Raw genomic sequence first — 26,855 nt, 5'->3', positions numbered from 1 at the left:
AGAAAAATGAAAATGAAAATCCAGGTCAGGCAAACAAAGATTCATTTTACAGATAACTGCAAAATTCTATTATTGTAAAAGTACAGTTCTCTACAAATCCGCCCAATTGTTTATTAACACTAAAATCCAATATTTGGAGACTCCTTCAAACAAGGATACCTTTAGCAAACTGCATCTTAATGACTGTGTTTCTGGACATCTATTAACATTTCCTTCACAATTAAGGGACATTTTCTTTGCAATTTATCCAATGTAGTCTTTAGAAAGACTGAATTTATGCTGCCATCTACTGGAAAGCTCAATGAAAATTCAGATAAAAAGACTAAAGCAACATCCCTCTATTTTTACTGTGAACTGAAATAACAGCACCTGTAACATGGGTTCTAGAAAAAGAATTGGCACCAAAATGTCATCTAAAATGAAATTCAAAGCCGATGAAACATCTGAGGAATTTTAAAAAGCCTCGAGTTTTATAATATTAGTGAAATTGGGGAAGGGGGGGCATGGTTTCTGCATACTGTTAGGTCGAAACCAGATATTGTCAAAGCAACTTGAAAGCAAATTTTCATTGCCCTGATTGGAAAGACAAAAAAGTTTAGATATAACTATTGGAAAAACCCAAATCACATTTGAATGGAATATAATAACTTACCTGTGTAAAATATATTGAGAGCCACTGTGGTGTAGTGGTTAAGAGCGGTAGCCTCGTAATCTGGGGAACCAGGTTCGCGTATCTGCTCCTCTACATGCAGCTGCTGGGTGACCTTGGGCCAGTCACACTTCTCTGAAGTCTCTCAGCCCCACTCACCTCACAGAGTGTTTGTTGTGGGGGAAGAAGGGAAAGGAGAATGTTAGCCGCTTTGAGACTCCTTCGGGTAGTGATAAAGTGGGATATCAAATCTAAACTCTTCTTCTTCTTTTCTTTATCCATTCTCATAAACTTCATTCTCATAAACTCATACTTTGTACAGTGTGTACAAAGTGTGTGTGTTGAAGATGTTCTGTTTTGACTGAGCTTCTTCGACTCTGAATGAAAACCACATTTCCATGTCAATTAAGAACTGATCTAGAGCAAGATAAAGCAGACAACATATCTACTGTGCGCATAGTATTTGTATGTGTCCATGATGGCACTGGAATCTCCCTTGGGAATGGTAGCACAAAGGACACCCACTCCTTTGTATATGGATGGACTGCTCAGTTTCTGGTCTGTGTAAATTGTGTATGCACTAAGAAGTCTGTTCCATCCCATGTTTTCAAAATTATATTTAAAATATTCATAAATACCAATTTTATCACAAGATGTATGCATTTCTACATTTTTTTAACCCAAAAATGTGTAGTTGTTTACACATTTTGGTGGTTTTTGAGCCAAAAAGCATACTGCAAAATTCAGAGAAGTGTGAATTCCGAAGTACTATTATGTTAGTTCATAAATATGTATGTGTGTCAGGAAGGTGTGAATTCAGTTAGTTTGCTTTAAAATGTAGACCAGATTATTTCCACACCCCCGTGTGCTTTTAGGAGTAGAAAATGATAAAAGGGGAGAATAAGAATAGTTTGTGGAATTTATTCAGATGAAGCGAGGTTGGAAAGGATACCACTTCAAACTTTCCCTGCCCTCCAACAAGTGTCCCAGGCGCCCATATTATTCAAGGATTTCATATCTTCCTAAAAGACAACAAAGTAGTATGAGAACCTGAGTTTTATGCCAAAGAGGTTCCCATGCCTTAGCACCAGCAACAATATAGGTCCAGCTGTTAAATTTTATTCTAAAACAATTGTTTTCGGATTCAAAAACTATTTGCATGAAAAGTTGGGGGCACATTAATCGAAGATCTACAGGTCTGGGGGGATCTGGGTGTGTGGTGCAAATAATTTATTTGTGGTGATTTGGATGTAAAATGATCTGACTTTCCTTTTGTGGCACTTAAATTTAGTAATTATTTTCATATTTTGTTAAAATCTGCCTTTTTCTATGGTGCATATAATCTCTTTTTTGAAAAAAGGAAGTGTCCACCCTGTGCTGCATTTTCCATGCAACATCTAGCTTTATTTGAGCCATTAGTAGCTTGACCAGTTATAGAAATCCACATTCTGTTGAGCAAAACACAATGAAGACACCAAATAAACCACATATTGGAATACAGGAAAAACCTGTATCCATTAATACCACCAGTTCCAGCACAGGTACAGGACACTATTTGGGAAATGTTAACTTTGACAGTGGTTCTCAGTTTCCCTCAGATTGTTCTGTTATTTCTTAGCAAGGCAAAGATCCAGCACAATCAAATTTCTTCTAGTCATTAATACTACTTCTTAGAGACACACACATTAGAAGCCATGATATGGAACCAGGGATTATGCAGACCACAATTCTATTGCTCATTATCCAATATTGACAAAGAATGCTTGGAATGCAAGTGGGGATGTACAACAACCTTACCCCCAAAACAAAGTGTTGGGTAGAAGACATGGATTAGCTTATCAATGAAATCTATCACATTTAGCACATTGCCATATGAAAGATAGACTTCTGTTGGCCAAGGATGAATGGCTCAAAGAGCAGAGCACAACCTGTAGTATGTACAGTCCTAAAGATCTAACGGGCACTAATAATATATGACAAAAAAGTGAAGATCTCCTTCCAAGAGGTCTGGTACTGTGGTAGCAGTAGGAATCCCAGATTTTGTTTGCAAAGTATGTGACAGACCATCTTCACCAAACTAAAGCAGGCCAGATTTACCATATCCATAACCATTATAAAAAAATTAACCAGGCCACGAAGGCATTGAAACAACAGTCTGTTCCTTCTTCACTATGGGCACTCCTTATGTAGTTCATGACAACATATCTAGGATCTTTTCTGTTCCACTATTTCATACACTTTCCTTTTTCCCAATTGTTACTTAAAATTACAGTGAATTGTGGAAACGGAACATTTGTACATTTAGATATAGCTGGTTATTGATTTTAAAAAATGAACAACATGTATCAAATTATTTATAAATATATCTATATTTTGTTATTTCTTCATGCTGTCTGGTCTTTGACAGCAATAAAGATTGATTGATTGATTATTTCTTCATGACACAAATAGCAGCTGGTAATTTTTGCAGAATGCTGTATCTGGTCAGTCTCTTGCAGATGGATTTTTAAAAATCTCCAATAATTCACAGAAACAGTTCTCTTTGGTGTTATTAGGTATGACTTTGATTTTCTATCCATTTCAGACACTTTTTCACCATGGACAGATCCTATATTCACATATCCATTTTTCATGTCCAGGTAAGATTCTCTTGAAACAAAGAGAGAGGGAAATTATTCATGAATACTGTCTTTGTATTATTTTAAAAACATGTTTAATAACAAGCTGTGGAGTAGACTATAAATAAACTGGTAGATTGGAATAGAAAACATTGAAAGACAGGTGTCAAAATGTAACAATTCATTATGGCTCTCTAACAGCAAACAATAACTCACAACAGTTGAAACTAAGCATGGCACAAACAATGAAATCTAGCTTCAGAATACATCAGTTTAGCTTCACCTTAGAGACAGAAAATGAGAAGGGCTGGGAAAATATTCTGTTGCTGCTCTACAGGAAAAAAGCAACAATAATTAGTGCACAGAAGAAGTATGCTGGCTTATGAAGCACAGTCTCCACAAAAACAGTGGGAATTGGTTTGACCACTGCCATTTTATTCAGATACTGGATACATTTGATAGAAGTACCTTTAACGGAGATCTTGCAGGATTGCTTTAGATGCTTCTTAATGAAACTGATTCATTTGCCCCCAAATAATTATTTGACTCAAAATATTGTCGGCCTCAACAGCCTGTTCCCAGAATTTTTTGTGTGCTCTTCTCTTTTGCTCATACCCTGATAAAGACCTTTATAATATATGGGTCTGTCCCTTTCTTTAGATGCAGAGAAATGGATAAGAAGAAGTGGCAGTCACCAACCTCCAATAAGGTTGAACACGAAAAGTTCTTTATCAGGACTACAAGCCCAGGAATAAAAGAGGGGGAAATAATCTTCTGCGTAGATAAAATACTTGCAGAAATGGCACGGGTGCAAAATGTGTAGGAAATTCTGCAGAGATTGAGATACCCAGGAGACATATGTTTTTTAGAATTGTATTTCATGACAATAATTAGAATTTGTGTAGCTGAGTGGCAGGGAGGTAAAGGACTAGTGTCTAAAAATCTGAAATGTAAGTAACAGTTTTATTCAATTAATAGCAAAAAAGAAAAGAAAGTGCTAATTATGAGCTGCCAACAAGACTAGTGGGGCAGCCATAGCAAAATAGCAATATGGATGTTATAAGGACAAATCTTTTTAAATATTAAATATTCAAATCATTATGACAGTACAAGGTATGTTTAAGAATAGAAATTAGGGATGGAAGCATCTGTCAATTTTGGTTCTCTAATTTCTAATTTTTCCAGTCCTAAATTCATTTCTCCACATTTCTGCAGCAATTTGCAATGAAATAAACCTCTCACAATAATTATCAGCATATTAGTGTGAATTTCTCATAATAAACATATTTTCATATGCAGTTTTGACGAATGCAGACATTTTTTTTTGCAAGAAATTTCCCCTAATATAATGCATTATATATGTAATTTTCACCTTTTTATGCACACTTTTCCCTACTATGTGCATTTTTGCAAATATTAGTTGGGGAACCGCATTGCTAAATTCGGATAGGTGCAAATTCTGAAGGATAACAGTGTTTCAGTTTGCAATGTTTCAGAAAGTGTGTATTTGATAGATTATTAGGCTCTAGATATGCACTGAATAAAATTTCTCCTCCATCACTAGTAGAAAATAATGCAAAAAGCTACTAGCAATTGTATGTGAAAAATGTTGGAAAACAAATCAGAAGGAAGGTTAAAGGAAAGCATTCATTTACCAAAGAGATTTGAGTGTAAATTTTATAAGAGACTAGAACAGTAAAAAGGTCTACGCTACACAACTTTCTCCAAAGGAGAGCAAGGGACTTATTGTGGGAGAGTGGATATCTCCCCCCCCCCTTTTTTAAAGGAAGCAGTTTCCTTGATTTAAAAACACCCATAGCAATCAAAATATGAGTGTGTTGGGGAGAACCATTAGGAGCATCAGCACAGTCTTTCAAATGCTTGTTGGAATAAATGGGCCAAGTATTTCTGAAGGAAAATGGGCATGGATTTGTCTGAGGAAGTAGATTGTTCCAACTCGGCTCTATCTTGTAATCTTCTCCCTGTTAATAGGATAGGTGTCCCACAAGTTGAAGCAGATGGGCTACAAGAGAGCAAGTCCAGCCTGAATCCATGTTGGTGGTGGGGACCCAGTGTAAATTAGCACAAGAGCTTTCAAATATAGGCAACTCCCCATTTAAGCCCATTCAAGCACGTACGACCACACTGGTGTGCATCACCACGAACCCAGAAATGGCATGAAAAGGGGCAAAATGGACAAAGACAGTGTCCAGAAATCTCATGAGCTTTCGCAAGAGTAATCCCACAAGCCCTTGCACCGACCTTTGAGGCCTGTGCAGTGTTGGGAGTCTGAGCAAGGAGGACTTGGGAGAGCGAATGTGGTGTTTGCAGGCTTTTTCAATGGTATTCCCAATAAACACGCTTTCACTTAAACACAAGGTGCCTCAGAATGTAACCCCCGCATAATGGAGAGCTGCCTGTAAGAAGTTGCCATTTCCTTTGGAAATGTGAAACAACAGATATAAAACTAACATTAAGGTCTACGTCTGTTTCTTCTGATCAGAGGCAATGATAAGTAACAAGAAAGTGTCACTGTTTTTCTTACATTGTAAATGTGCAGGGCATGAAATTGTTAGTTGCATGAATGGTGTCACATCTAGTTTAGCCCCAGTTCTCTTAAAAGCTGCTGTGTGTCTCCAGTGTCAGATGTAACAACTAAAGTAAAAGAAAACCTCATCCCAACTTCTGTAACTGAGCTGGGAGGAGCAACAAAAGACTCCACACCTCTTCCAGCAACTGCCCAAGTCTGCTCTCCCTGGGCTCAATACACATGGAGAAATATATATACAAAGAATTAAAGTAGAATCAACTAGAAGCATAATTAATTACACATAGGAAAGCAGCTAATGAAACTAATCAAAGTACACAGCGTGTTAATGAAAGTTAGCAGCTGGGACCAAATTATTGCATTAAGGCATAGCCAGAGAGCAACTGAAAATACATTCTATCGAGAGCTAATGGCTTATGGCATTGTTGTATATACAGTTACGGAGGAATCACTGAGGCAAAGCTCCAGCAGTCCTGTCTGCAATAAGTGTAGTCAACATGTTTAATTGCACTCATGCTACTTGGCTACATTAACAACCAGTGAATTCTTCCCCAATTATTTTTATATGGCATTGAATAATTTAATTTTAAAGCTAAATACAGAGGTAATTGTATGTACGCTTGAAATGTTTGCCACTTAAAAGTCAACATTTGCAAACAATTAGCACAACAGGCTACAGCTGTTTTCTTCCTCACGTGGATATACTGAAATACTTCAAATGTTGTAGTCGATCTGCTCATCAAATTGTCTTTTTCTGGTTTGCATTTCAAAATCATTACCAACAGAAACAGATTCTAAACCTGTAAGACAACGAAGCTTCATCTAGATCATTCAAAGAACCAGTTGTAGTTGGTCTTCTTTCCACTTGCCATATTATACACCTTACCATTTTAGCCGTCATACTCTATGACAGGCACTGCAGTGCCAGAACTGCCAATCACAGGCAAGGAGTACAGCACCATCTGTCTGGGTTGCTTGATGGCTTCAACCTTTGCCTTGGCTTGCCTGTATCTCTCTCTCGCCATTTCGTGGGCCACACAGTTCCTAAACTGTTTTTCATCTGTGTTTTGTCTTTGCATCATATCTTGCCTGGAAGAGGGAAAAAGAAGCCTCATCACCAGTTCTAAACTGTTCTTATCTGTCCTTGAGTCAAAAACCCAAATCTTGACTCTGTTCCTCCCGCACCCCACGCATTCTATATAATAATATGGCACTTGGCAAGATACCTAAGTTCAATGTGTGTTTGTTTTTTCACTTCTTCACTTAAAGAAACAGGCCACATTGAAACTATCACACCATCTTTATAAGTGTTGGGCGATAAATGTGAGACACGAGCAAGCACACAACAAAGCACACAACGGCTTTTCGTTCCGAGTCTCAATATTCTTTTCTAAACTATGGTAGTTTAGTGGATGCAATAGGCCTTGGGTGCACTGTTACAATTTTCCAACGAGATTCCATTCCAACCAGTCTTTTCCTGTGCTTTTCAGTTGCTTTTTAAAGTCAATGGTCCCAAGGCACGATGTAGCCACCATGCTGAAGCAAAGCATATACAGTGGTACCTCGGGTTAAGTACTTAATTTGTTCCGGAGGTCCGTTCTTAACCTGAAACTGTTCTTAACCTGAAGCACCACTTTAGCTAATGGGGCCTCCCACTGCCACTGCGCTGCCGGAGCACAATTTCTGTTCTCATCCAGAAGCAAAGTTCTTAACCCGAGATACTATTTCTGAGTTAGTGGAGTCTGTAACCTGAAGCGTATGTAACCTGAAGCGTATGTAACCCGAGGTATCACTGTATAAATCTAGTCAATACTTGGATGGGAGGCTGCCTATGTAGGCCACCTTGAGTTCCTCGAAGGAAGAAAGGAGGGATAAAAATGAACTACATAAATTTAGGAGGTGGGAACTGGAGAAATGCTACTGTGGATGAGCTATGTCTCTGCCATTCTGTGTCATGTATGGTGCCATAAAATGAGACTTTTTAAATTAAAAAAATGTGAAACATCCACAATCTTTTGTAGAAAGATACATAAAAGTGAACTATATTGAATGGGAAACTATATAAATCAAGAGTGAAACTGATGCTTCAGTCCTCCCTTTGCTTCACTATTAAATTGTAATCAGCTATGCAAAGATATAACAATAGCATTCAGTTAATTAAATTCACCTTTATGGTCTTACGCTTGATTTTTAATTTGATACACGATGTCAGGGAACTGCCATCGGAGGGACAGGTGGTGGAAGGGCTCACAGAGGTTGGGAGGGAGTCAGCAGCGAAAGCAGGGACCAGCAGGGGGAGAGATGGGTCTCTGGAGGAAGGTCTCATGAATGCGGAGAGAGACGCAGCAGCTAAAGCAGGAACTAGCAGGGAAGAGGGAGGGATCAGGGACACGTCCAGCGAGAACAGCGGGGAGGTGTCAGAAGCTCCCATAGGGAGACCCATTCTTCGCCGGAAGCTGCCACGTCGTGAGTCCAGAAGACGCGTTTCCGTTAAGGAGCTTCTATGCTGGAAGCGCTTCCGCAAACAACCACTGTCGGAATCTACAAGTGACTAGGGCAGACATGTTTGAGGAGCTCTGTCACACACAGAGGTTTGTGGAGTTGCACAAACCCTGAGGGACCACGATTTTACGCACAAGCAGCTAATCATCCCATCATAGACGACATCAGTGTTCTATTAACTTTCTTTCCCCAAAGTAACAATAAATGCAGGCGAGACTAGGTACTAACTTAATGCGTTCTCTACAAAATAACCAGCAAATAAAGAAATCTAACTATTGCGCATGTTTCCTATCACTAAGGAACAAGATGCAGGGTGTGTGCAGAAAAACGTGTGCCAGTTCGTATTGCATTTTAGCAAAAGATCACCTACCGACTTCAGCCAGGCAAATGGGGAACCTGCTGAAAACAGCACGGTCGCCCAGGTGTCACAAATGTCACAATTTAAAGACATTAAAATTGTTCAGGTGTAAATGGGCCTAATCTGACATGCAAGGCTTTATTGTTAGCAAGGATACAGAAGCTGAAGGGTAAACCAAGCAAGAAACTAACAGAAAAGTGCACCCACTTCAAACAAAAACAAAAAATATTCCTACAGAGGCTGTTTCCACATGATCTGTTCATTGAGCATTCATGATTATTTGTTTGCAGAGAGAGCAGACAATGTTGGCCATTTATTAAGCATTCATTCAGCTTGCAGGGAGCTTGCTGGACTTTGCATCAAGCCAACTGTTATCCCACAATTTCTGGTGCTTTTCCACATGACTTTACAAAAGTCCAATATTGGGGGTGGGGGTGGGGGTGGATGTGTTGAGGGGTTGCTGTTTGTGTGTGCATGTTTCAGAACCTTCACCCACGCTTGAGCATTTTCAATTTTGTGCTTCTGAAATCGACCTCATTGTTTCCTGTCCATAACAGTGGTGGTGCTTCATGGGATACAACTGTGCTGTGAATTGATTCCTTCCATTAATAAGAACTTCTCTACTCACCATAAGATCTGGAAACCAGAGATCTCATGTGAGCTTGTGCACAGGTGCATGCACCACTTAATAAAACTTTATTTTTGGAATACAAGTTTTCCAACATACCAGATTTGCACAAAAGTGTGTGTGTACACATACACACACAAGTGTATGTCTGTCTTGAGGGCATGACTGCAGGTATTTGTTTAGCTATGCAAGTACAGCTTAAAAAAAGGAATAAAAACACAAATAGGCCAGATTTGTACAAAAAAAAGCAGTCAGAAAAATAAATAAATGTGCATTGCTCCAAGCCAGACAAGGATTTGGAGTCACTCACATGAAAGGCTGCTCCTTCCTTTCATTCCCATTTCCTGCCTCCTGTACCTGCAGAGACAAATCTAATTTTCATTCTAATATAGCTGCTCTATACAAGAGCAGTTCTGCAAAAGAGCTTATTGTAAAATAAAAATACTGCAAATGCACCTTCAGGAACAGCCAATGGAACAGAGCTGCATCCTTTCCTTTGGGCTGATGAAAACAAAATGGAAGTAAGGGGTATGGCAATAAGACCGCACCCAGCAATATGTCAGCACACATGTAAAAGAAGCCGGCCCATGAAATGTGCTTCAGTGGCTTCACAACTGAGTAACATACATTTTTATATTGCATTTTCTTCCCTTATCGGATTATCTGTGGATCAGAAAAATCCCCATTCAGCATAGGGAAAGTGTAGGCCCCCTCTGATGAGGAGAATGTTGTATAGGTGCCATGAAAAATAAAATATAGAGACACAAGCATCTTCAAATCCACACTGAACTCTAGTGTGGATTAACTCTGTTTCCTTTGGCTCTATTGTTGTAATACATGACATGGTATTCTGACAGAATATCTGAGGTTTCCAAATTCCATGTTAAAACAGAAGTAGGGAAACAAAAAACACAAGTCACTCAAATTTCCTCTTTCCAAACTACTTTTGAAAAGCACACACTTGCTTTAGGTTTGTATGCCTTTCAAAATAAAGAAAAACAATGTTATATCACAGCTGCTAGTAAATGCAATTGGGTGATGTCCAGAATTCTTACATACTACATATGGCTTTTTGATAAAATAGATTATTTGCTACATCCAAGCCTTCATGTTCAAGGCTTCCTAAACCTTATCTAAGGGGTACAACCATGACTTGATAAGATAGTATTCCTAGCTAGATATTCATTTTGTACAAAAGGGGGGAAAAATCTAGGCCAAGAATATTATCAGTAGTACTATAAATTTCAGCAGAAACTTGGCATGTTGAAAAAAAGTAAAGCAAGATTTAACTAAAATAAATAATTTCAAAATAAATTAATTTGGTATAGACCTGAACACATAGTGCATGTTGTAACGATACCCACACTGCCTTGAACTGCTTTTGAAATGAATACTTTCGCCCTGTCAAAATCAATATTGAGGAACATTTCTTAGGATGATTTTTTTTTTTACTAGAATGCTCATCCTATATCCATGACATAGAGAATGCCAAATAAGGACCCATCAGATAATAATAATAATAATAATAATAATTTATTATTTATACCCCGTCCATCTGGCTGGGCTTCCCCAGCCACTCTGGGCGGCTTCCAAAAGAATATTAAAATACTGTAATACATCAAACATTAAAAGCTTCCCGAAACAGGGCTGCCTTCATATGTCTTCTAAAAGCCTGGTAGTTGTTGTTCTCTTTGACATCTGGTGGGAGGGTGTTCCACAGGGAGGGCGCCACTACCGAGAAGGCCCTCTGCCTGGTTCCCTGTAACGTGGCTTCTCGCAGTGAGGGAACTGCCAGAAGGCCCTCGGTGCTGGACCTCAGTGTCCGGGTAGAACGATGGGGGTGGAGACGCTCCTTCAGATTCCCAGGAGAATGCCGCTTTATGAAATATATCAGTTGAGAACTCTGGGTTTCAACACTGTGACGCTGTTTTCTAATAATGATTTAATTTGTCACCAAAAGAAATTAGTGATGGTCACTTAACTTAAGACAGCTTTAAAAGTAATTACAGAACAATCCAACCTCTCTTACAGGAGGCCGTGGGGAGGGCTGGAATGGGTGGAGTCCCTCTGCCTTGTTTTCTTAGCTAAGCCTCTGAGTGCATGGTCAGGCCATCAACAAGACGCCTGCTCATGCTGATAACCAATGGAAGGCCCTGAAGCAGGGCATTCTGGAGGAGTGGCTGGGCTGACCCAGGTTCCATTGGATCCTAAGGAAGTTCCACTTCTACCATGGTTGGCGCAGAAATCTGCCTGCCTCTCCCACCTTCTGGCCTAGGAGCTGCCTGTGTCAGGGATGAAGGGGAAGGTTTGAATTCTGACCTTTGACAAATCCACGCAGGATAAGGCTACCGATGGCTGGATATCACCTTTCAGGATCAGAAACAGCATGCTTCTGAATATGATTTGCTGGGGAACAACAGCAGGAGGAGGCTACTGCTCTCATGTCCTGCTTGCCAGCTTCCCATAGGCATTTTGCTGGCTAATATGGGACAAAGAATGGCTGGACTAAATAGGTCTTTGGCATCACCCAGAAGTTCTCTTCTTGAGTACTTGTCAGAATAAGAATGAAGAGCTTTCATTAGCTTTTATGGAGAAACTTAAAGTGAGGTGATAACGTTAAGGTGGGAGAAAATATTCTCCTCAGCCATGGAGGGCAGCGGAATGTGACTTGAAAGCTAGGCTCTTCTTCCACCTCAACACCTTTGCTTTCCTACATAAAACTAAATGGCTTCCATTGATTTCTGTGAGAGAAAGTAAAGGTATTACAGCTAAGGGCTCAGTTTAGGTAAGGGTAAATCCGATCAGCTTATCCAGATGCTGTTGAGTGCAGTATCATGGGAGGGGGCAAGATCTGTTTTTATCTCAACTTCTAGAGATAAACTTCTCCATCTCTCTAGGGGAAAAGAACAGTTTGGGGTATGCGTGCTGTGAAGGTGTTTATATATGTATGTATTGCACACATACTTCCTAAATGTGACAATTTCCAGAAGGTCTAGCTCATAAAAACTTATCCTATTACAACATGTCTTAACATTTAAGGTGCCACATTTAAGGTGTTTTTCCTAAATTTGAATTAATAAAAACCGAGGTGGAAAATACTCTGTTTATGCTTATTTATCAGGCAGGTGCCACAGTACATCTCCAAGTTTAAGGATCTCAGATAGGAGGTGGTGGGAAATAGCTTTGCCTGAGATCCTGGAGAGTCACTGTCAGTGTGAATAGACAATAGTGGCCTAAATGAGCAGTCTTTCCCAGTATCAGTGAGCTCCCTAAGTACTCTCTTTACACTCAAACATGTATCAGGGAACGTCTGAAGTCTGGTCATTAGTAGAAGTAAAAAAGAGCTGGAATACACTGGGTTAAGTTTTTTAACTTGGAGAAGACTGGGTTGGGTGGGTGGGGGAATTGCTTTGGACATATAAGAAAACAAGGAGCAGAATTAGAATGGATGTAGTGGATCAGGAAGGGACGCGCTGTGAGTAAAAGCCTCAGCGCCTAGGGCTTGCCGATCGAAAGGTCGGCGGTTCGAATCCCCGCGGCGGGGTGTGCTCCCGTTGTTCGGTCCCAGCACCTGCCAACCTAGCAGTTCGAAAGCACTCCCGGGTACAAGTAGATAAATAGGGACCGCTTACTAGCGGGAAGGTAAATGGCGTTTCCGTGTGCGGCTCTGGCTCGCCAGAGCAGCGATGTCACGCTGGCCATGTGACCCAGAAGTGTCTCCGTACAGCGCTGTCCCCCGGCCTCTTGAGTGAGATGGGCGCACAACCCTAGAGTCTGTCAAGACTGGCCCGTACGGGCAGGGGTACCTTTACCTTTACCTTTAGTGGATCAGGAGCGCCAACCTGGGTGCCAGCGTACATGGCCCTGGCACCAAAATTTGTGGGTGCCTGGCCCATTCATTCATGGGGAATTTTGTGGGTGCTCAGGCACCCAGGGCCCCAGGGAGTTGGCACCTACGTAGTGGATGATTTACAGGCTTTAAAAAAGAGGTTTATGTATTTATGGGAAATATATCCCCTTTTGATGAATGAAAGCTTGGATTTATACATCAAACAACTGTAGTTAAACTGAACTGAATATATGTATGTTTTACACATAGAAAGGCCTAGTTGTTATGTTTTTGTCTTATATTGTTTTCTAAACATTATTATGCACCAATCCTGTTATCTGAGCATAGGCGTATGCCCTTCCACTCAGATCAGTGAGAGGGGCCCTGGATCATGCCTCTTCATCATGTCCCATAGATGAAGCTGTGGGACTCCCTTATCCCTGGAGATTAATATGACCTCACCTGCATTTATTTGTTTTAAAAATAAAGACCAAATGAAAATTCACTGGCTAGCTTGTGAATCACTATCCCCTTGGTTTCAAATAAATTCTTCCCTTTTAAAAGTTTGGTTCTTGTCTGTGCTTCTCTCTTGTAATATTGCAACTGGAATATATATAGTAGCCACTTGGACAACGACATAGAAAATCAGGATATAAATATTTATTTATTGGAGGTTCCAGTTTTTCTCAAGAACTATCCTTGAAGACTATCTATAAATTTGTGAAAACTTCAAAGCTTTATGTGCAGTGAATAATTAAGAAAAGCAAACTTACCTCTGCTCACGGAAATTTTCGAACATCTCTCTTCGCTGCTTCTGTTCTTCTATAATTCGTCTAACTACAACTTTTCGTTCCTTCACAAATTCCCCATTCTTCCTCCATCCATCCATTCTTAATAAGCCATTTGTCAAAGAAAGATGTTGCGTGCTGAAGCGCTGAACAAATGTATTTTCAAATGTCTTTTTCTTCTTGATGTTTACAAAATTGGTATAGTTTTGCCTTAGTTTATTAATTGACTTTGATCTTTTGTTCTTCTGCTCTTCCAGAGTATCTTTAGTCTGGAGCTTTCCCTCTTCGTTTTCCATCTGAACTTTCTCCATTTTATCTTCCTGTAAACGATGGATGTAGTCTGTAACTTCACATTTAATAATCTGCATCCGCATGACATGCCGCTCCTTTTTAAGCTCAACATCCAACTTTTGACTTTCCAAGTATGCTTTATCAATAGCACACAAGGGGCGAAGTCTGACAGCTCCAAATGCTTTAGCAAAGGTCCTCTTATCTATGCTCGCTGGCTCATGAATAGGCTTAGCTGGAGTTATAGGCTGCATGAAGTAACGCAAGTCATGTACAGCGTCAAAAATTTCTTTGTCTCTCTCTCGACACGACTGCAGCTCATCATGCAATGAATAAAAATGCATTCTACGTATGGAAAGCCTGAATTTCATTGCCATCTCATCAGATTTCACTTCAGGTTCCTTCCAGCCCAAGAGCTCTGAACATAAAACAGTTCAACAATTACATTAGTATTTCCCCAAATATTTTCAATGTATTAAAGTTTTCATTAGCAAAGTCATAATATAGCATTTTAAAATAAAGAAGCAAATCCCATCCAAAGAACCAAATAATGGAAAGTCTATAAAATTCTCCCGACTGCTTCAGGGACATACTTATGAGGCTTGCAAAGATGGAACCCTGGATGAATGGCTATCCTTGCACTAGTTCCGGGTTTCTCAAACTTGGGTCTCCAGCTGGTTTTGGACTACGACTCCCATAATCCTTAGCAGCAGGACCACTGGTCAGAGATGATGGGAATTGTAGTCCCAAAACAGCTGGAGAACCAAGTTTGGAAAACCCTGCACTAGTTCTTTGCTTGCCCAAACCAGCTGTGCCCTGCAAGGCCTACCATAGCTCCCCACTAACCCTTGACAACAGCTTATCCTAGAATACGATGGTACTTTTTTCATCTTCTCCAACCTTGTGAAATGTTTCTTCCACTCATTTTAGCCAGTAGCTGCCCCACATCCCTCAATTGTTCATTTGCTAGGTTCAAATATGCATGATAATGTTGCATGCTCAAGAGAGGGGGGAAGCAGTAACAGTAGAAGATATATTCTCCCCTCCCCCTATTAAATAAGACTGTCATTCAACATTAGGTACAATATACAGAGGTGACAGATTTACAGCCTAATAAAGACACAGGGGGTGAAAATGAAAAAGGAGGGGGCTGTTTTGGAATGGCAACAGCAAGAATGGATAAGGGAGGGAAGATTGGGAGCAGATTGTGCTGAAAACACCCCTGCAAAGTTGCTAGTCTGGGAAACTGTTCCACTTGATGGTAAGCCAAATCTGATATTACATTGGAATACCACTGCCAAAGACCAAACACGCAAATAAGGAAAACGAGCATGCTAAATTTCATTTCGCTTTTCTCAACTGTAACTTAATATTTCTGCTCATTCTGTTCTTTTTATATCTGTGGCAAGGGTACCTCCAGCCTGTGTGCTTTATTAGGCCCGGCAAGGTTCCTAAATTGGCTCACAAGGCGGTTTCCCCCGAGCCACATTCACCTGCCCCTCAAAATGTTGACATCAGGTGTGGGAAAGACAAAGATTTAGCTGAAAAGGAACAACTGAGAGCTTTAAAGTGTGCTCCCAGTTGTTACTTGGCAAGCAGGGTTTGTAATCAGCGGCTTTAAAATCTGGTGCAAGAGCTCCCAAATGGAGCCAATCCCTGCTGAAAGCAATCCTTGCAGGGTCTACCAATCAGGTGATTGGGCAGCTCTTGCAAACCCTGCTTCCTTTGCCTGTGGAGTTTGAAATCAAACCACATGGGGGGGGGGGAGACAAAAAAACATTTCCGGTCTCACCCACCTTCTTTTTAAAATACAAAACAAGGTATTTGTTTTAACAAAACGAGGTCTGTTCTGGTAAAATTGTGAACAGCATGCCAGGAAGAGACAGAAAGACCACTTTTATCCAAGATGTGTGGTACAGTATAACCCACTGGCATACATCTCTACACTTCTTCCTGCCAGCTTTGTTATAATAACCCTTTAAGTATTGTGCAATCTATTACATGACCTCCTTGCGGGGGGGGGGGACGACTGAGGATGGCTTCTTGAAATTATTTAAACAGACTGAAAAGCTAACACATACCTATTGGTCTCCCAGCATACTTATAGTGCTGGCAGAATTAATGATATTGATTCATTTGTGAACAGCTTTAGAAGAGCTCAAATTTAAGAATGTGCATAAGACCAAGCCTCTTTGAGCTTAGGGAACTGGGTGGATAATTCTTTGGATCTTGGCCCTTAACAAAAGCAAGCAATTTATTATTTGGTTGGTCACATCTGGTTTCCTGTCGATTCACCTACCTATGACTTTGTACCCAATCCTTCATAATCAAATTTAAAATGACTGGGGGAAACTGACATGCAAATGCTAACCAGCTTAAATATAATACATTAATAAAGCAAGTTTGTGAAGGGAGCGGGAGAGTTACAAATCTATTGTTGCCCCAGAAGTGTCTTGTAATTAATGAAGGTACTTTTCTATAAGCATATGCTATGCTGAAATGGATAACCCATTAGGAAACAATCTAAATCAAGTATAGTGCAATATGAAGGAAGCCCATAGCATTATGCCATTTAACTGAAAGTACTCCAGAAGAAGTTTTAGATCCCTTTTCCCCGTGTTCCCAAGATAAAAGGCTTCTGCAGGTTAGGCTACCTAATGATGAGTAGGAAGGTATAAGAAAGTGCAGGTCAGTGAATAATGTCATCTCTGTTGGTGAATAACAATGCTGAAGCACATGACATTAAGTCTATTGCGCACAGCACACTAGATATGAATCTTTTTACTGGTGACCTCTGAGATAGTTCTAGCTTCTGTGACACACAACTAGAAGGCAGTGTCTTCAGTGATTTCCAGGCTAGTGGATACCAGCCGACATGACAAAACTGAAATGCCAATGGTGAGGGAAAAGCTGCTACCACTTGTTCTTCCCAGCTCAGGAAGCTGCAATGTCATTGCAAGGAGCAGGCAAGAAACAACATCAGAGATGGAGAGGATGCGGTTTGAATTTGGTGGTTCTGACCCAATTAAGCTTTCCCCACATCAGATCCCCTTTTGTGCTGAGCACCAAGTTGCTTGTGAATATATATATATATATATATATATATATATATATATATATATATGCATGTGTGCGCATGCGCCAAATTAAACACACAATATTTTTAACAAATAAAAGCATCAATTCCCATGCTATACTACCGTACTGGCATGAATATAAGCCGCACTTTCCCCCCAAATTCCGATTGTGAAAAGTTAAAGTGTGGCTTATATTCAGGACCTTACACCACCGGCAGAGTGGTGCGGCTCCCCCCACTCCACCAGGAAGCAGCCCAGGAGTGCAGGGCAATAGCGCCCGTCTCATACGCGGATTCCAAGCCTCCCCCAAGCTGCCAAATTTTAAAGATGAAGCTTATTTGCAGGTGCGGCTTATATTTGGGCCAATACGGTATATTCCCGCAGCATGATTTTATAAGAATTAATACATAAACATTTTATACCATTTCATTCATTGTGTGTATCTGTTTATGTATCTGTTAGTTTAAAAAAGTGGGACTGTATGTGCATATAATATGCATATAATATTGTAAATGCAATACATATAAATATGTATATGTTATATGTTAGAACTGTGAGGTTTTTAGCAGAATAATAAAAAACAAACCTTAATTTCTCATTGAAATCAAGGAATAAAATGGGAATTAGAATAAATCATTGTCAATAGGTCAGGATTTTTAAAAATTCAATCCCAAGGTGAGAACAGCAACAACAGGCAAGAAAATTCAGAGCTGGGGTGGTGGTATATTTCTTCACAAATCCTGGAAGCATGCAGTGCTTCTATTATTGCGCACATCACTCCAGATATAAATTCTCTCACTAGTGACCTGTGAAATGGGTCTGGCTTGTGTAGAACACCAAAAGAAAAACCATGGTCACTTATTTCCATGTCACAACTATCTGGCACTGCTGGCTCCAAGTCATTTTCTGCCACTCACATAATATCTTGCTGATAATGTTTTTAACTTACTCAACCTTCATCTTGTCTCTGTATCGAACAGTACCAATGTTTCCCCAATTCCCTCTTTTCACCTGAACTCATTTGCTATTGGCCTTTGTTAACGACCTGCTTCCATTTTATGTTTCTGTGCCATTTCTGTGCCACTCTCTGCAACTGGAACGATCTATGCCTCTGTCAAACTACACTCAGAATGGCTTCAAATCCTTCTTCAAAACATTCTTCCTGAACCGTACCTTTCCAGAAGCAACACAACTTTGCTTTTTTCATACCACCTCCTGTCAGCTACACTGGCCTGACTTTAGACTGCAAGTTCACTGATGTTCCACACCATGTTCTCTTAGGTTTAAATAAATTTAAGTCGAAACAGCTCACCAAGGTAACCGAATCAAACTGGAATATTTCTCACAAGAGAAGGATATGAGATGTTAAATTTAAACAGGCCATTATCTAAAACTTGCCAGTAGAAATGCAGTGTGGCAGATAACGAAAACACTGTTAAAGATAAGCCACTCCATTGGGGATCATCAAAGTTATTGAGGGAAGTAGAAAGAATTCTTATGCGAGTAGGAAAGGTAAGTCATAAACCAATCTATAAGAAAATAAAAAGCCCCCCTGAAATGTCACCAAAAATAACACAATTAGAAATACCAGTGCCCTTGCTAGACAGTGTTGGCAACAGTTATGTTTTTAGCTACTTTATTGAGTGATTGTTGGAGGATTGTCACAATACAGTGTTTTGACATGCCGCAATGAACCACACAATATATGCTTTCAGAAGGTGACTTGAGAAGGTGTCGTTAAAAATAATGAAAATCAGTGTCAATGAATCTGAAAATGTAACTATAACTTCTCCCCATGACCCAGAAATCCTTCAACCACCACAGTCAGACACTGCTAAGCAGAGTACTTAATCACATTTGTATGCATAGAATTTCCTCTTCATTAACACAACATAAAAGATTAATAATGAAACCCACATTGCACATCAGTAAAAATCTTTATGCACTGAAATGTTAATAAAAATAAATGAAAACAGCTATGTAGGAATTGTTCTATATAATACTAATGGCATTTTTGTCTACTCAAATTTGCTGAATCCATTAAATCTGAGATGGCCAGCACACGGTGGTCTGAAGGCCTCAAGAGGACCCAGTATCCTGGCAAAAAATGTTCTGAAATCTTGAGAATGACAACTTTCCACAGCTGGTTTTTAAAACAAAAACAAACATATTTCACTTTATTAAAACCCATGTTTTTCATTTTCCTATGTTGAAACAGCTTTAACCTACATATCACAGTAGATGGACTTGCATTTTACTCATGGCAGGGACCCAAATGTATTTTATTCTTGGTCCATCCCTGTTTTCAGTAAAAGCTAACTAACAGCTTCAGTGGCCTCCACAATGCCACTTTCATGCCTACAAAATCTGAGTTTCCAGTAATCCACTCACTTTACATGTGGCTGTTTTTTAAAAACAAGACTAAGAAAGCATTGCCAAACAAGCAGAGATCTTGGTCTCTGTTCACTACTGAAGAGGTATGACTTAAGTGTGCACACACTCATGACAGCGACCATAGGACCAAAGCTCTGTTTGTTGCTATGTATAATAAAACTGCAATGTGTCAGTGTCCACTAATTCTTTGCAATGGAGGACGATGGGGAAAGAAGTTGTGTGGTAGAGATCACACAACTTTTCTTCCATCATAGAAGAAACTGTGACCCATTCTGAATCAAAGTAAGGCACATTTCAGTTTAGTTGGGTGCTATTTGTAAAACTGCAATGCTTATATGTCCACAGTATGCTTGCAAGGGAGGAGGATGGGGAGAAAAACCATTTGAGAACCAGCCACAACACTGTCAATGGATGCTTTCAAAGAAACAAACAAATGCAGAAAAATGGCCACCAATGAGTGTATTTATAGCTGTGATCAAGAGGGTAATGGTAAGAGCTTGGAATCGCTCTGAGATTACACAGCACATTCACACCAGATATGAATGGTCCTAGACAATAGTCTTATCATGCTAGCTATGTGTGGAATACCATGTGCTCCCTAGTCAGTGCTGCAGATAATCACATGTTTCTGTGTACAGACTAGATGCCCAACACCTTGCAAACATTTCGTCAGAGGCCTGTAGTCTATAGAGTTGTGCAAAATATATTCCAAATGTGGAACTCTAAGACATCCATGGTTAATAATCGGACACCACGTGAATGACACTGACGATGACGGATGAATAAACGTTTTCAGTCTCATACGTCAATGTCAAAGCTGGCTTTCAAGAAATTAGCAGAGGTCCTTGTCATTTTATTAAGGAAATGCACCCATGTGTTAACAATCCCTCCCTGAATACTGCAGAGAGGGTTGACACAAACATTCAGATTCTTCAGATTTTTGTAAATCAAATGGCACATTTCTAGTCATTGCATTGCAAACTTGCCCACAGACTTGCTTCCTGACCACAAAATGGAAAAAAACATACTGTGTAAATATTTGTCCATAACATTGAAAGATGAAACACTAATAGAATGAACAGATCAGCGCTAAAATCAAATAAGTACATTTTGAGATGAAAGTAGATAAATACTAAATATAATAGTCAGAAATCAAAGTGTAAGGATATCCATAGGTCTGTATGCAGTACAGAAATGTCATAACCATCTCCTAAAATATCCTTCCTTCGCATGCTATAAAAAATACTTAAGTTACTAACCCTTCTTTGGTGACCTTTTGGATTTCTTTTCTTTCATTTTTTTCTTTTCTTCCAATCTGAGTAAGGTCGAGATAATGGGATATTTTAATCTTCTCAAATATAAATGAAGCTCCTTAAGATCTTTCACTTCTTTAATCTGTTAAAATCAACATTTCATCTGTCAGAGATATTGCTATAGCAATATTACAAAAATCTTCCCATCAGCAACACTCATTTGGCTATATATTTTTTACTAACTTTATTGCTATCCATTTAATGATGCGGTAAAAAAAATGCTAATTCTTCTTTTCTACCCTTCCTTCAGAAATTATTTGTCTCTCTAGGCAACATCACTGTTTGCATGGATGAGTGCATACTTGTTCCAACCTCACATCTCTATGCTCCTTGAATAAATTCCAGCTTTTAAACTAAACAACCCTTTCACTCATCATCTGTTACACCAAGATGCATTTCTCTGCAGCTTGTAGCTGGCAAGGGCACCTTAGCTTTATCTGTGCAAACAAACAAAGACAATTCTCAGTTTGAGCAGAATCATATGCTATTCTTGGGGCATTTTTAAATGACTACAGTGGTGACTAAACTGAAGTCCTCTGCTTATGAGCACATAGGCGCAAGTGAGCTCTGGTTAAAACCAGATCCGTGTTCAGAAAGTGGTGGGGGTGAGTGTTCAGACCCCTGGGCTCTCACTTGTGGGGTACCTCAGGGTTCCATCCTCTCCCCCATGCTTTTCAACATCTACATGAAGCCGCTGGGAGAGATCATCAGGGGTTTGGACTGGGTGTTCATCAATATGCAGATGACACTCAGCTCTACCTCTTTCAAATCAGAACCAGTGAAGGCAGTGAAGGTCCTGTGTGAGTGTCTGGAGGTGGTTGGAGGATGGATGGCGGCTAACAGACTGGGGTTGAATCCTGACGAGACATATGTACTGTTTTGGGGGGACAAGAGGCAGGCAGGTGTGGAGGACTCCCTGGTTCTGAATGGGGTAACTGTGCCCCTGAAGGACCAGGTGCGCAGCCTGGGAGTCATTTTGGACTCACAGCTGTCCATGGAGGCACAGGTCAATTCTGTGTCCAGGGCAGCTGTTTACCAGCCCCATCTGGTATGCAGGCTGAGACCTTACCTGCCCGCAGACTTTTGAGCCAGAGTGGTGCATGTTCTAGTTATCTCTCACTTGGACTACTGCAATGCGATCTACGTGGGGCTACCTTTGAAGGTGATCCGGCAACTACAACTAATCCAGAATGCGGCAGCTAGATTGTTGACTGGGAGCAGTGCTGAGACCACCGGTCTTAAAAGACCAACATTGGCTCCCGGTATGTTTCCAAGCACATTTCAAAGTGTTGGTGCTGACCTTTAAAGCCCTAAACGGCGTTGGTCCAGTATATCTGAAGGAGTGTCTCCACCCCCATCATTCTGTCCGGACACTGAGGTCCAGCACTGAGGGCCTTCTGGCGGTTCCCTCACTGTGAGAAGTGAAATTACAGGGAACCAGGCAGAGGGTCTTCTTGGTAGTGGTGCCCGCCCTGTGGAACACCCTCCCACCAGATGTCAAAGGGGAAAAAACAACTATCAGACTTTTAGGAGACATCTGAAGGCAGCCCTGTTTAGGAAAGCTTTTAATATCTGAAGGACTATTGTATTTAATATTTTGTTGGAAGCCGCCCAGAGTGGCTGGGGAAACCCAGCCAGATGGGCGAGGTATAAATAATACAATTGTTGTTGTTGTTATTGTTGTTGTTGTTGTTGCAGTTTGTGAGTAGGAAATAGTTTCAGTTCCCTTGATTGTTAGATTAATGATAAATAGATTTCATTATCATTAAATTAATCTCTTATTTGAGTTAATGCAGACTCTTGCAGCTATTATGTACTGCATGGATATTCACTGGAATTGCATTCACCTACTATGAAATCTGTAAAAGGGCTGTTAAATGTCAGTATTTCTACATTACTTGTATGACCAAATACAATGTGTCAGTCCTAGACCATTGAGAGGATTTGTTTATACCTATGAAAGTTAAATTCACAAGAAATGTTTTGTCTCAATCCAGTAAGACAAATCCATGAGCACAAGCAAGGTGGTTTTTAAAATCTACAAATACTCCACAGAATGGAAACTTCATGAAACATTAGAAAGGCAGACCCAGAATTTAACAAGGCATAGCTGCAAAAACAAACACCTGTACCCTGGTGCCTACCATGTATTGCGGACTACAAGTCCCATCAGCCCTAGCCAGTATAGCCAATAGTTAAGGATGATGTGAGTTGTAGTCCAAAGCATCTGTGGTCAAGCTAACCTGGTCCAATAATGCTGGCATTTGTCTTACCAGCTGAAGCCTGTAAAAGCAACTTCTAGCCCGCAAGGCTAGTGACAAATTTGGACAAAGAACCATCCTAAAGCTCTGAACTAGCTCCTTCGGAGGAAGTGAAAACCCATTCAGAACAGGTGACTGATCAATTTCTCTGACACAAGAATCACTCACCCAAAGATCCCAAGGATTCAAATCAGCTTATTTCTCCTCATCCAGCCCACCTCTGCATCCAGACCCAGTCCAGGGCCTGCACAGTCTCTCCTAATCCAGATGTTATACAGAAATAGAGATGAGTGTGGTGACACCTGGCCGCCAAATTCCCTAATGAATGACTTTATGTAGGTGTTAAACTTTGGAAGATAGAATACCACCCTGCAGCAGCCCATGACACAACTGTGCAAACTTGATTTCTACTAGCGCAAGCTTTTAATAAGAGGAAACTGTCTTCCTCAGTAGCTTAGTGCTTAAGGAAAGACGGGGGGAGAGCGTGGAGAGCAAATTCCTAACAGAGTTATGGAGAGGCATACTTCTGAATTGTATGCTCACGCAATGATGCCTGCATATTGGAGCCACAGGCCACCATCACACAAAGTGGAAGCAGATGTTGCCCACCCTATCAGAAACCATTTCATGTCAATTTAAAATATATCATTGCAATTCCTAGCGATGGAACAAGCCATTTTCTTTTGTTACATCCACTCTAACACAGATTGCTGCCACATTGCTTTAATAATATTTGCTCTTATTTTTTGGATGTAATTTAGACATATCAATGTTGAAATTCGTTCTGCTAGTTTCTCCAAACAGACTGACAGTATTTGTTTTGAAAAAGCAAATAAAAGGAAAGAATTAAGACTTAAGAAAATAATATAAAACGCTTGTATATGCTTTTTTTTTAATCGACTTTGTATGATTGCATCTGGTAGTTGAAAACTCTCATTTTGTCTATTTTTTAAAAAATGAATAATTTAAATACAGTATATTTTTTCACGGAGTCCTAATGACTACTAAGCAAACTGCAGTCCACAGAGCAGCAAATTCTGCAGAAAACCCTTCGCAGAGTATTTAGATTCATTATGCAACATATTTAAACATATCTGAAAAACATGAAATGATCAAGTATATAAGATTAGCTAGAAATGTATATTTCCTTACACCAAAGAATCTTGACGAAAAATGTGAGTGGTATCACAGATATGCTTACCTGCAAGACCAGCATTATACTACAAGCATACTAACTCAGAGAGGGGTTTGGGCTTTAATTGCTCACTACAAGTATTGACAAGAAAATATGGATTTTAATTAAAACTCTTTATTTTCAGATTGGTGACCTCAACAAGGTGATTCCAACTTCAAGGGATGCAAGACAGGGATATCTGCTAGCCTCCCTCACTTTTCCCCCTTCAATTTTCATATAAATAACATTACCCCAGATCTTCAAGGGCCTCAGCACTTTTCTGCTACAATTCTTAGCCGCAAGCTTTATGAGACATTTTCTCAGAGACCTTGAATTATTTTCTGAAAAGGAATTCCTTAGCTTGAGCTATGCTGAAACTAAGATGGTTTGTCTGCTAAAAGTTCACACCTACATAAGTGGAAATAGACTGTATAAATATAGAACCGATTAAGAATTGTAAGTGTCTGAGAATTCAGTTCAATCAGAACTATACCTGGTCAGGGCATTTGGATTCCACAAGGTTCTCAACCCTACAAGTAATCATAGCCATATTTACCTTTACTCGCTTCTGAGGTGGTAACTTGGTACCCCTTGCACTTAAGATTTTTTGGGGGAAGGTAATCCCACAAGCAGTATATGGTGCAGAAGTGTGGGATTGGGAAGATGCTGTCAAACTGGTTACTCTTCAAAACTGCTTTCTGAGGTTATTACTGGGATCCCATTGTCATGGTGAAATTTGTACAGTAATACCTCATGTTACGTCCGCGTCATGTTGCGTTCTTTAAGGTTACGTCCCGCAGTGACCCGGAAGTACTGGAAAGGGTTACATCCAGGTTTCGCCGCTCGCGCACGCACAGACACGCAAAATGATGTCACGCACATGCGCAAAGCAGTGAATCGCAACCAGCGTGCGCAGATGCGCCGCTGTGGGTTGCGTTCTTTTCATGTTGTGAACAGGATTCCGGAACGGATCCCGTTCACAACCAGAGGTACCACTGTACTTAATTTGAATCTTCCAGGATTCCCACTGCTTTGCTTCTGTACTGGTAAATATAACATCATATACCAGATACAATGTTGCCCAAAATGTGTCATTCGGAGCACATTTCTAACAGATCTGTACAAGGTGTACAGAATTTACAAGTGTAAATTCTTTATAATCAAATATGGACAAATTTCCCAGGGTTCTACTGTTTTTCCTTGGATCCACAGAATGATTCTTGCTGCTAAATGTAAAATGCAGATTCTCTCCTATAGTTTTTGATAGAGCTGTATGCAACTCATGGCCCTGATGGAGAAGGAAAAGGGTGTCTGTCAGGGCAACCCACATCAGGCCAAGCTGGGCACCATCTGCCCAACCTAGATCTGGTTCCAAATTAGTTCAGGGGGAGGGATAATGCTTAATTAATTGTTTAAAACCCCAATTAAACATACAGCAGGCAGGGAGCACGAGGAAAGGAGGCATTGCCTCTCCTTCTCCCCACTCACAACTAAGGGGGTGCAAATCTGTGGGTTGCTGCTTTGCAAGTGGCTTTCCTGCAGCAGCAAGATTGATGCCTCCACAATAATCCTGCAGGATGGTGCTTCAGGCAAGGGGCATCAGGCAAACGGGAAAGCTGGGCATTGTTGGGCTGGGACGATGCAGTTTTTGGCCAGGTATATCTCAGCCTTTCAATGGGGTTTTCCAACATGATGCCTGCCTCTCCTTTCTGCTTGGTGCCTAACAGTCCTGGATCACTCTGGGCCACCCAACCCGACCTGCAGTGATCCGTAACTATCTAAGCCTAACTCAGGCAACATCTAAATCCTGCCGAATATGCCCAGTTTGCCTCGGGAAAATCTGATGCACAACCCTAGCTTCCAAATTAATATATAAATAGCACACTTACTAGGATTCCAGGTGCATGCGTTTTGACCTCCGCACGCTGTTCAATCTTAGTCAAAGCTGTCTGCTTCACATCCCTATCAGATCCTAAAGGTGGTAGCTTTAGTCCACCTCTCATGTAACGTTTATATCGCAGAACATCTTGCATAGGAACCAGGCTGTAAGAAACAAAGGTTTGGCAAGTTTATTTTAAGGAGGTGAAAACTCAAAGCAAGGTAGTAATGATAAACACAGCTCTTATTGTGCCTTAATTCTTTTTAAGTATTTTCCGAAGCATTATTCATGTTGTTGACATATAAACTGTGTACGTTGCATCAAAATGTGACTGACAAAACACTGAGATCAAATTCCTTAATTTTAATTTCATGATCTCATTCATCCTCTCAGTATTGGAAGTATGCCCCCACGATCTTTAATGGGGATTTCTCCCAGGTAGGTGTGGATAGGGTTGCAATCTCTGTCACTATATGTATATTACTGAATTTGCTGAAACTTGTCACATATACTTGTGATGTATGTGATATATGTGAACAATCTGATAAA

General features: G+C 40.2%; 1 protein-coding gene across 11 annotated transcripts in view; it reads right to left on the bottom strand.

The window, feature by feature from the left end:
- Positions 1-2,361: 2,361 nt before the first annotated feature.
- The window catches only part of LRRIQ3 (leucine rich repeats and IQ motif containing 3), a 43,888-nt gene continuing 19,394 nt past the window's right edge, over positions 2,362-26,855 (bottom strand). For 9 of the 11 annotated variants that reach the window (XM_082227258.1, XM_082227254.1, XM_082227259.1 and 6 more), the window contains 5 exons: positions 26,317-26,470; positions 20,939-21,074; positions 13,906-14,626; positions 6,702-6,904; positions 5,042-6,615 (listed from right to left, as the gene is read on the bottom strand). In XM_082227258.1, the coding sequence (XP_082083384.1) occupies positions 6,706-6,904; positions 13,906-14,626; positions 20,939-21,074; positions 26,317-26,470 (1,210 nt within the window). In that variant the 3' untranslated portion in view covers positions 5,042-6,615; positions 6,702-6,705. Of the gene's footprint in view, positions 3,299-5,041; positions 6,616-6,701; positions 6,905-13,905; positions 14,627-20,938; positions 21,075-26,316; positions 26,471-26,855 lie in introns of those variants that run through there. The other 2 variants (XR_014220872.1, XM_082227255.1) reach the window with 2 other exon arrangements.

The sequence above is a fragment of the Podarcis vaucheri genome (genome assembly GCF_965113315.1).
Source record: "Podarcis vaucheri genome assembly, chromosome: 6".
Lineage (NCBI taxonomy): Eukaryota > Metazoa > Chordata > Lepidosauria > Squamata > Lacertidae > Podarcis > Podarcis vaucheri.
The sequence above is the reverse complement of the archived record's forward strand: the minus strand, read 5'-3'. Positions and strand labels throughout refer to the sequence as shown.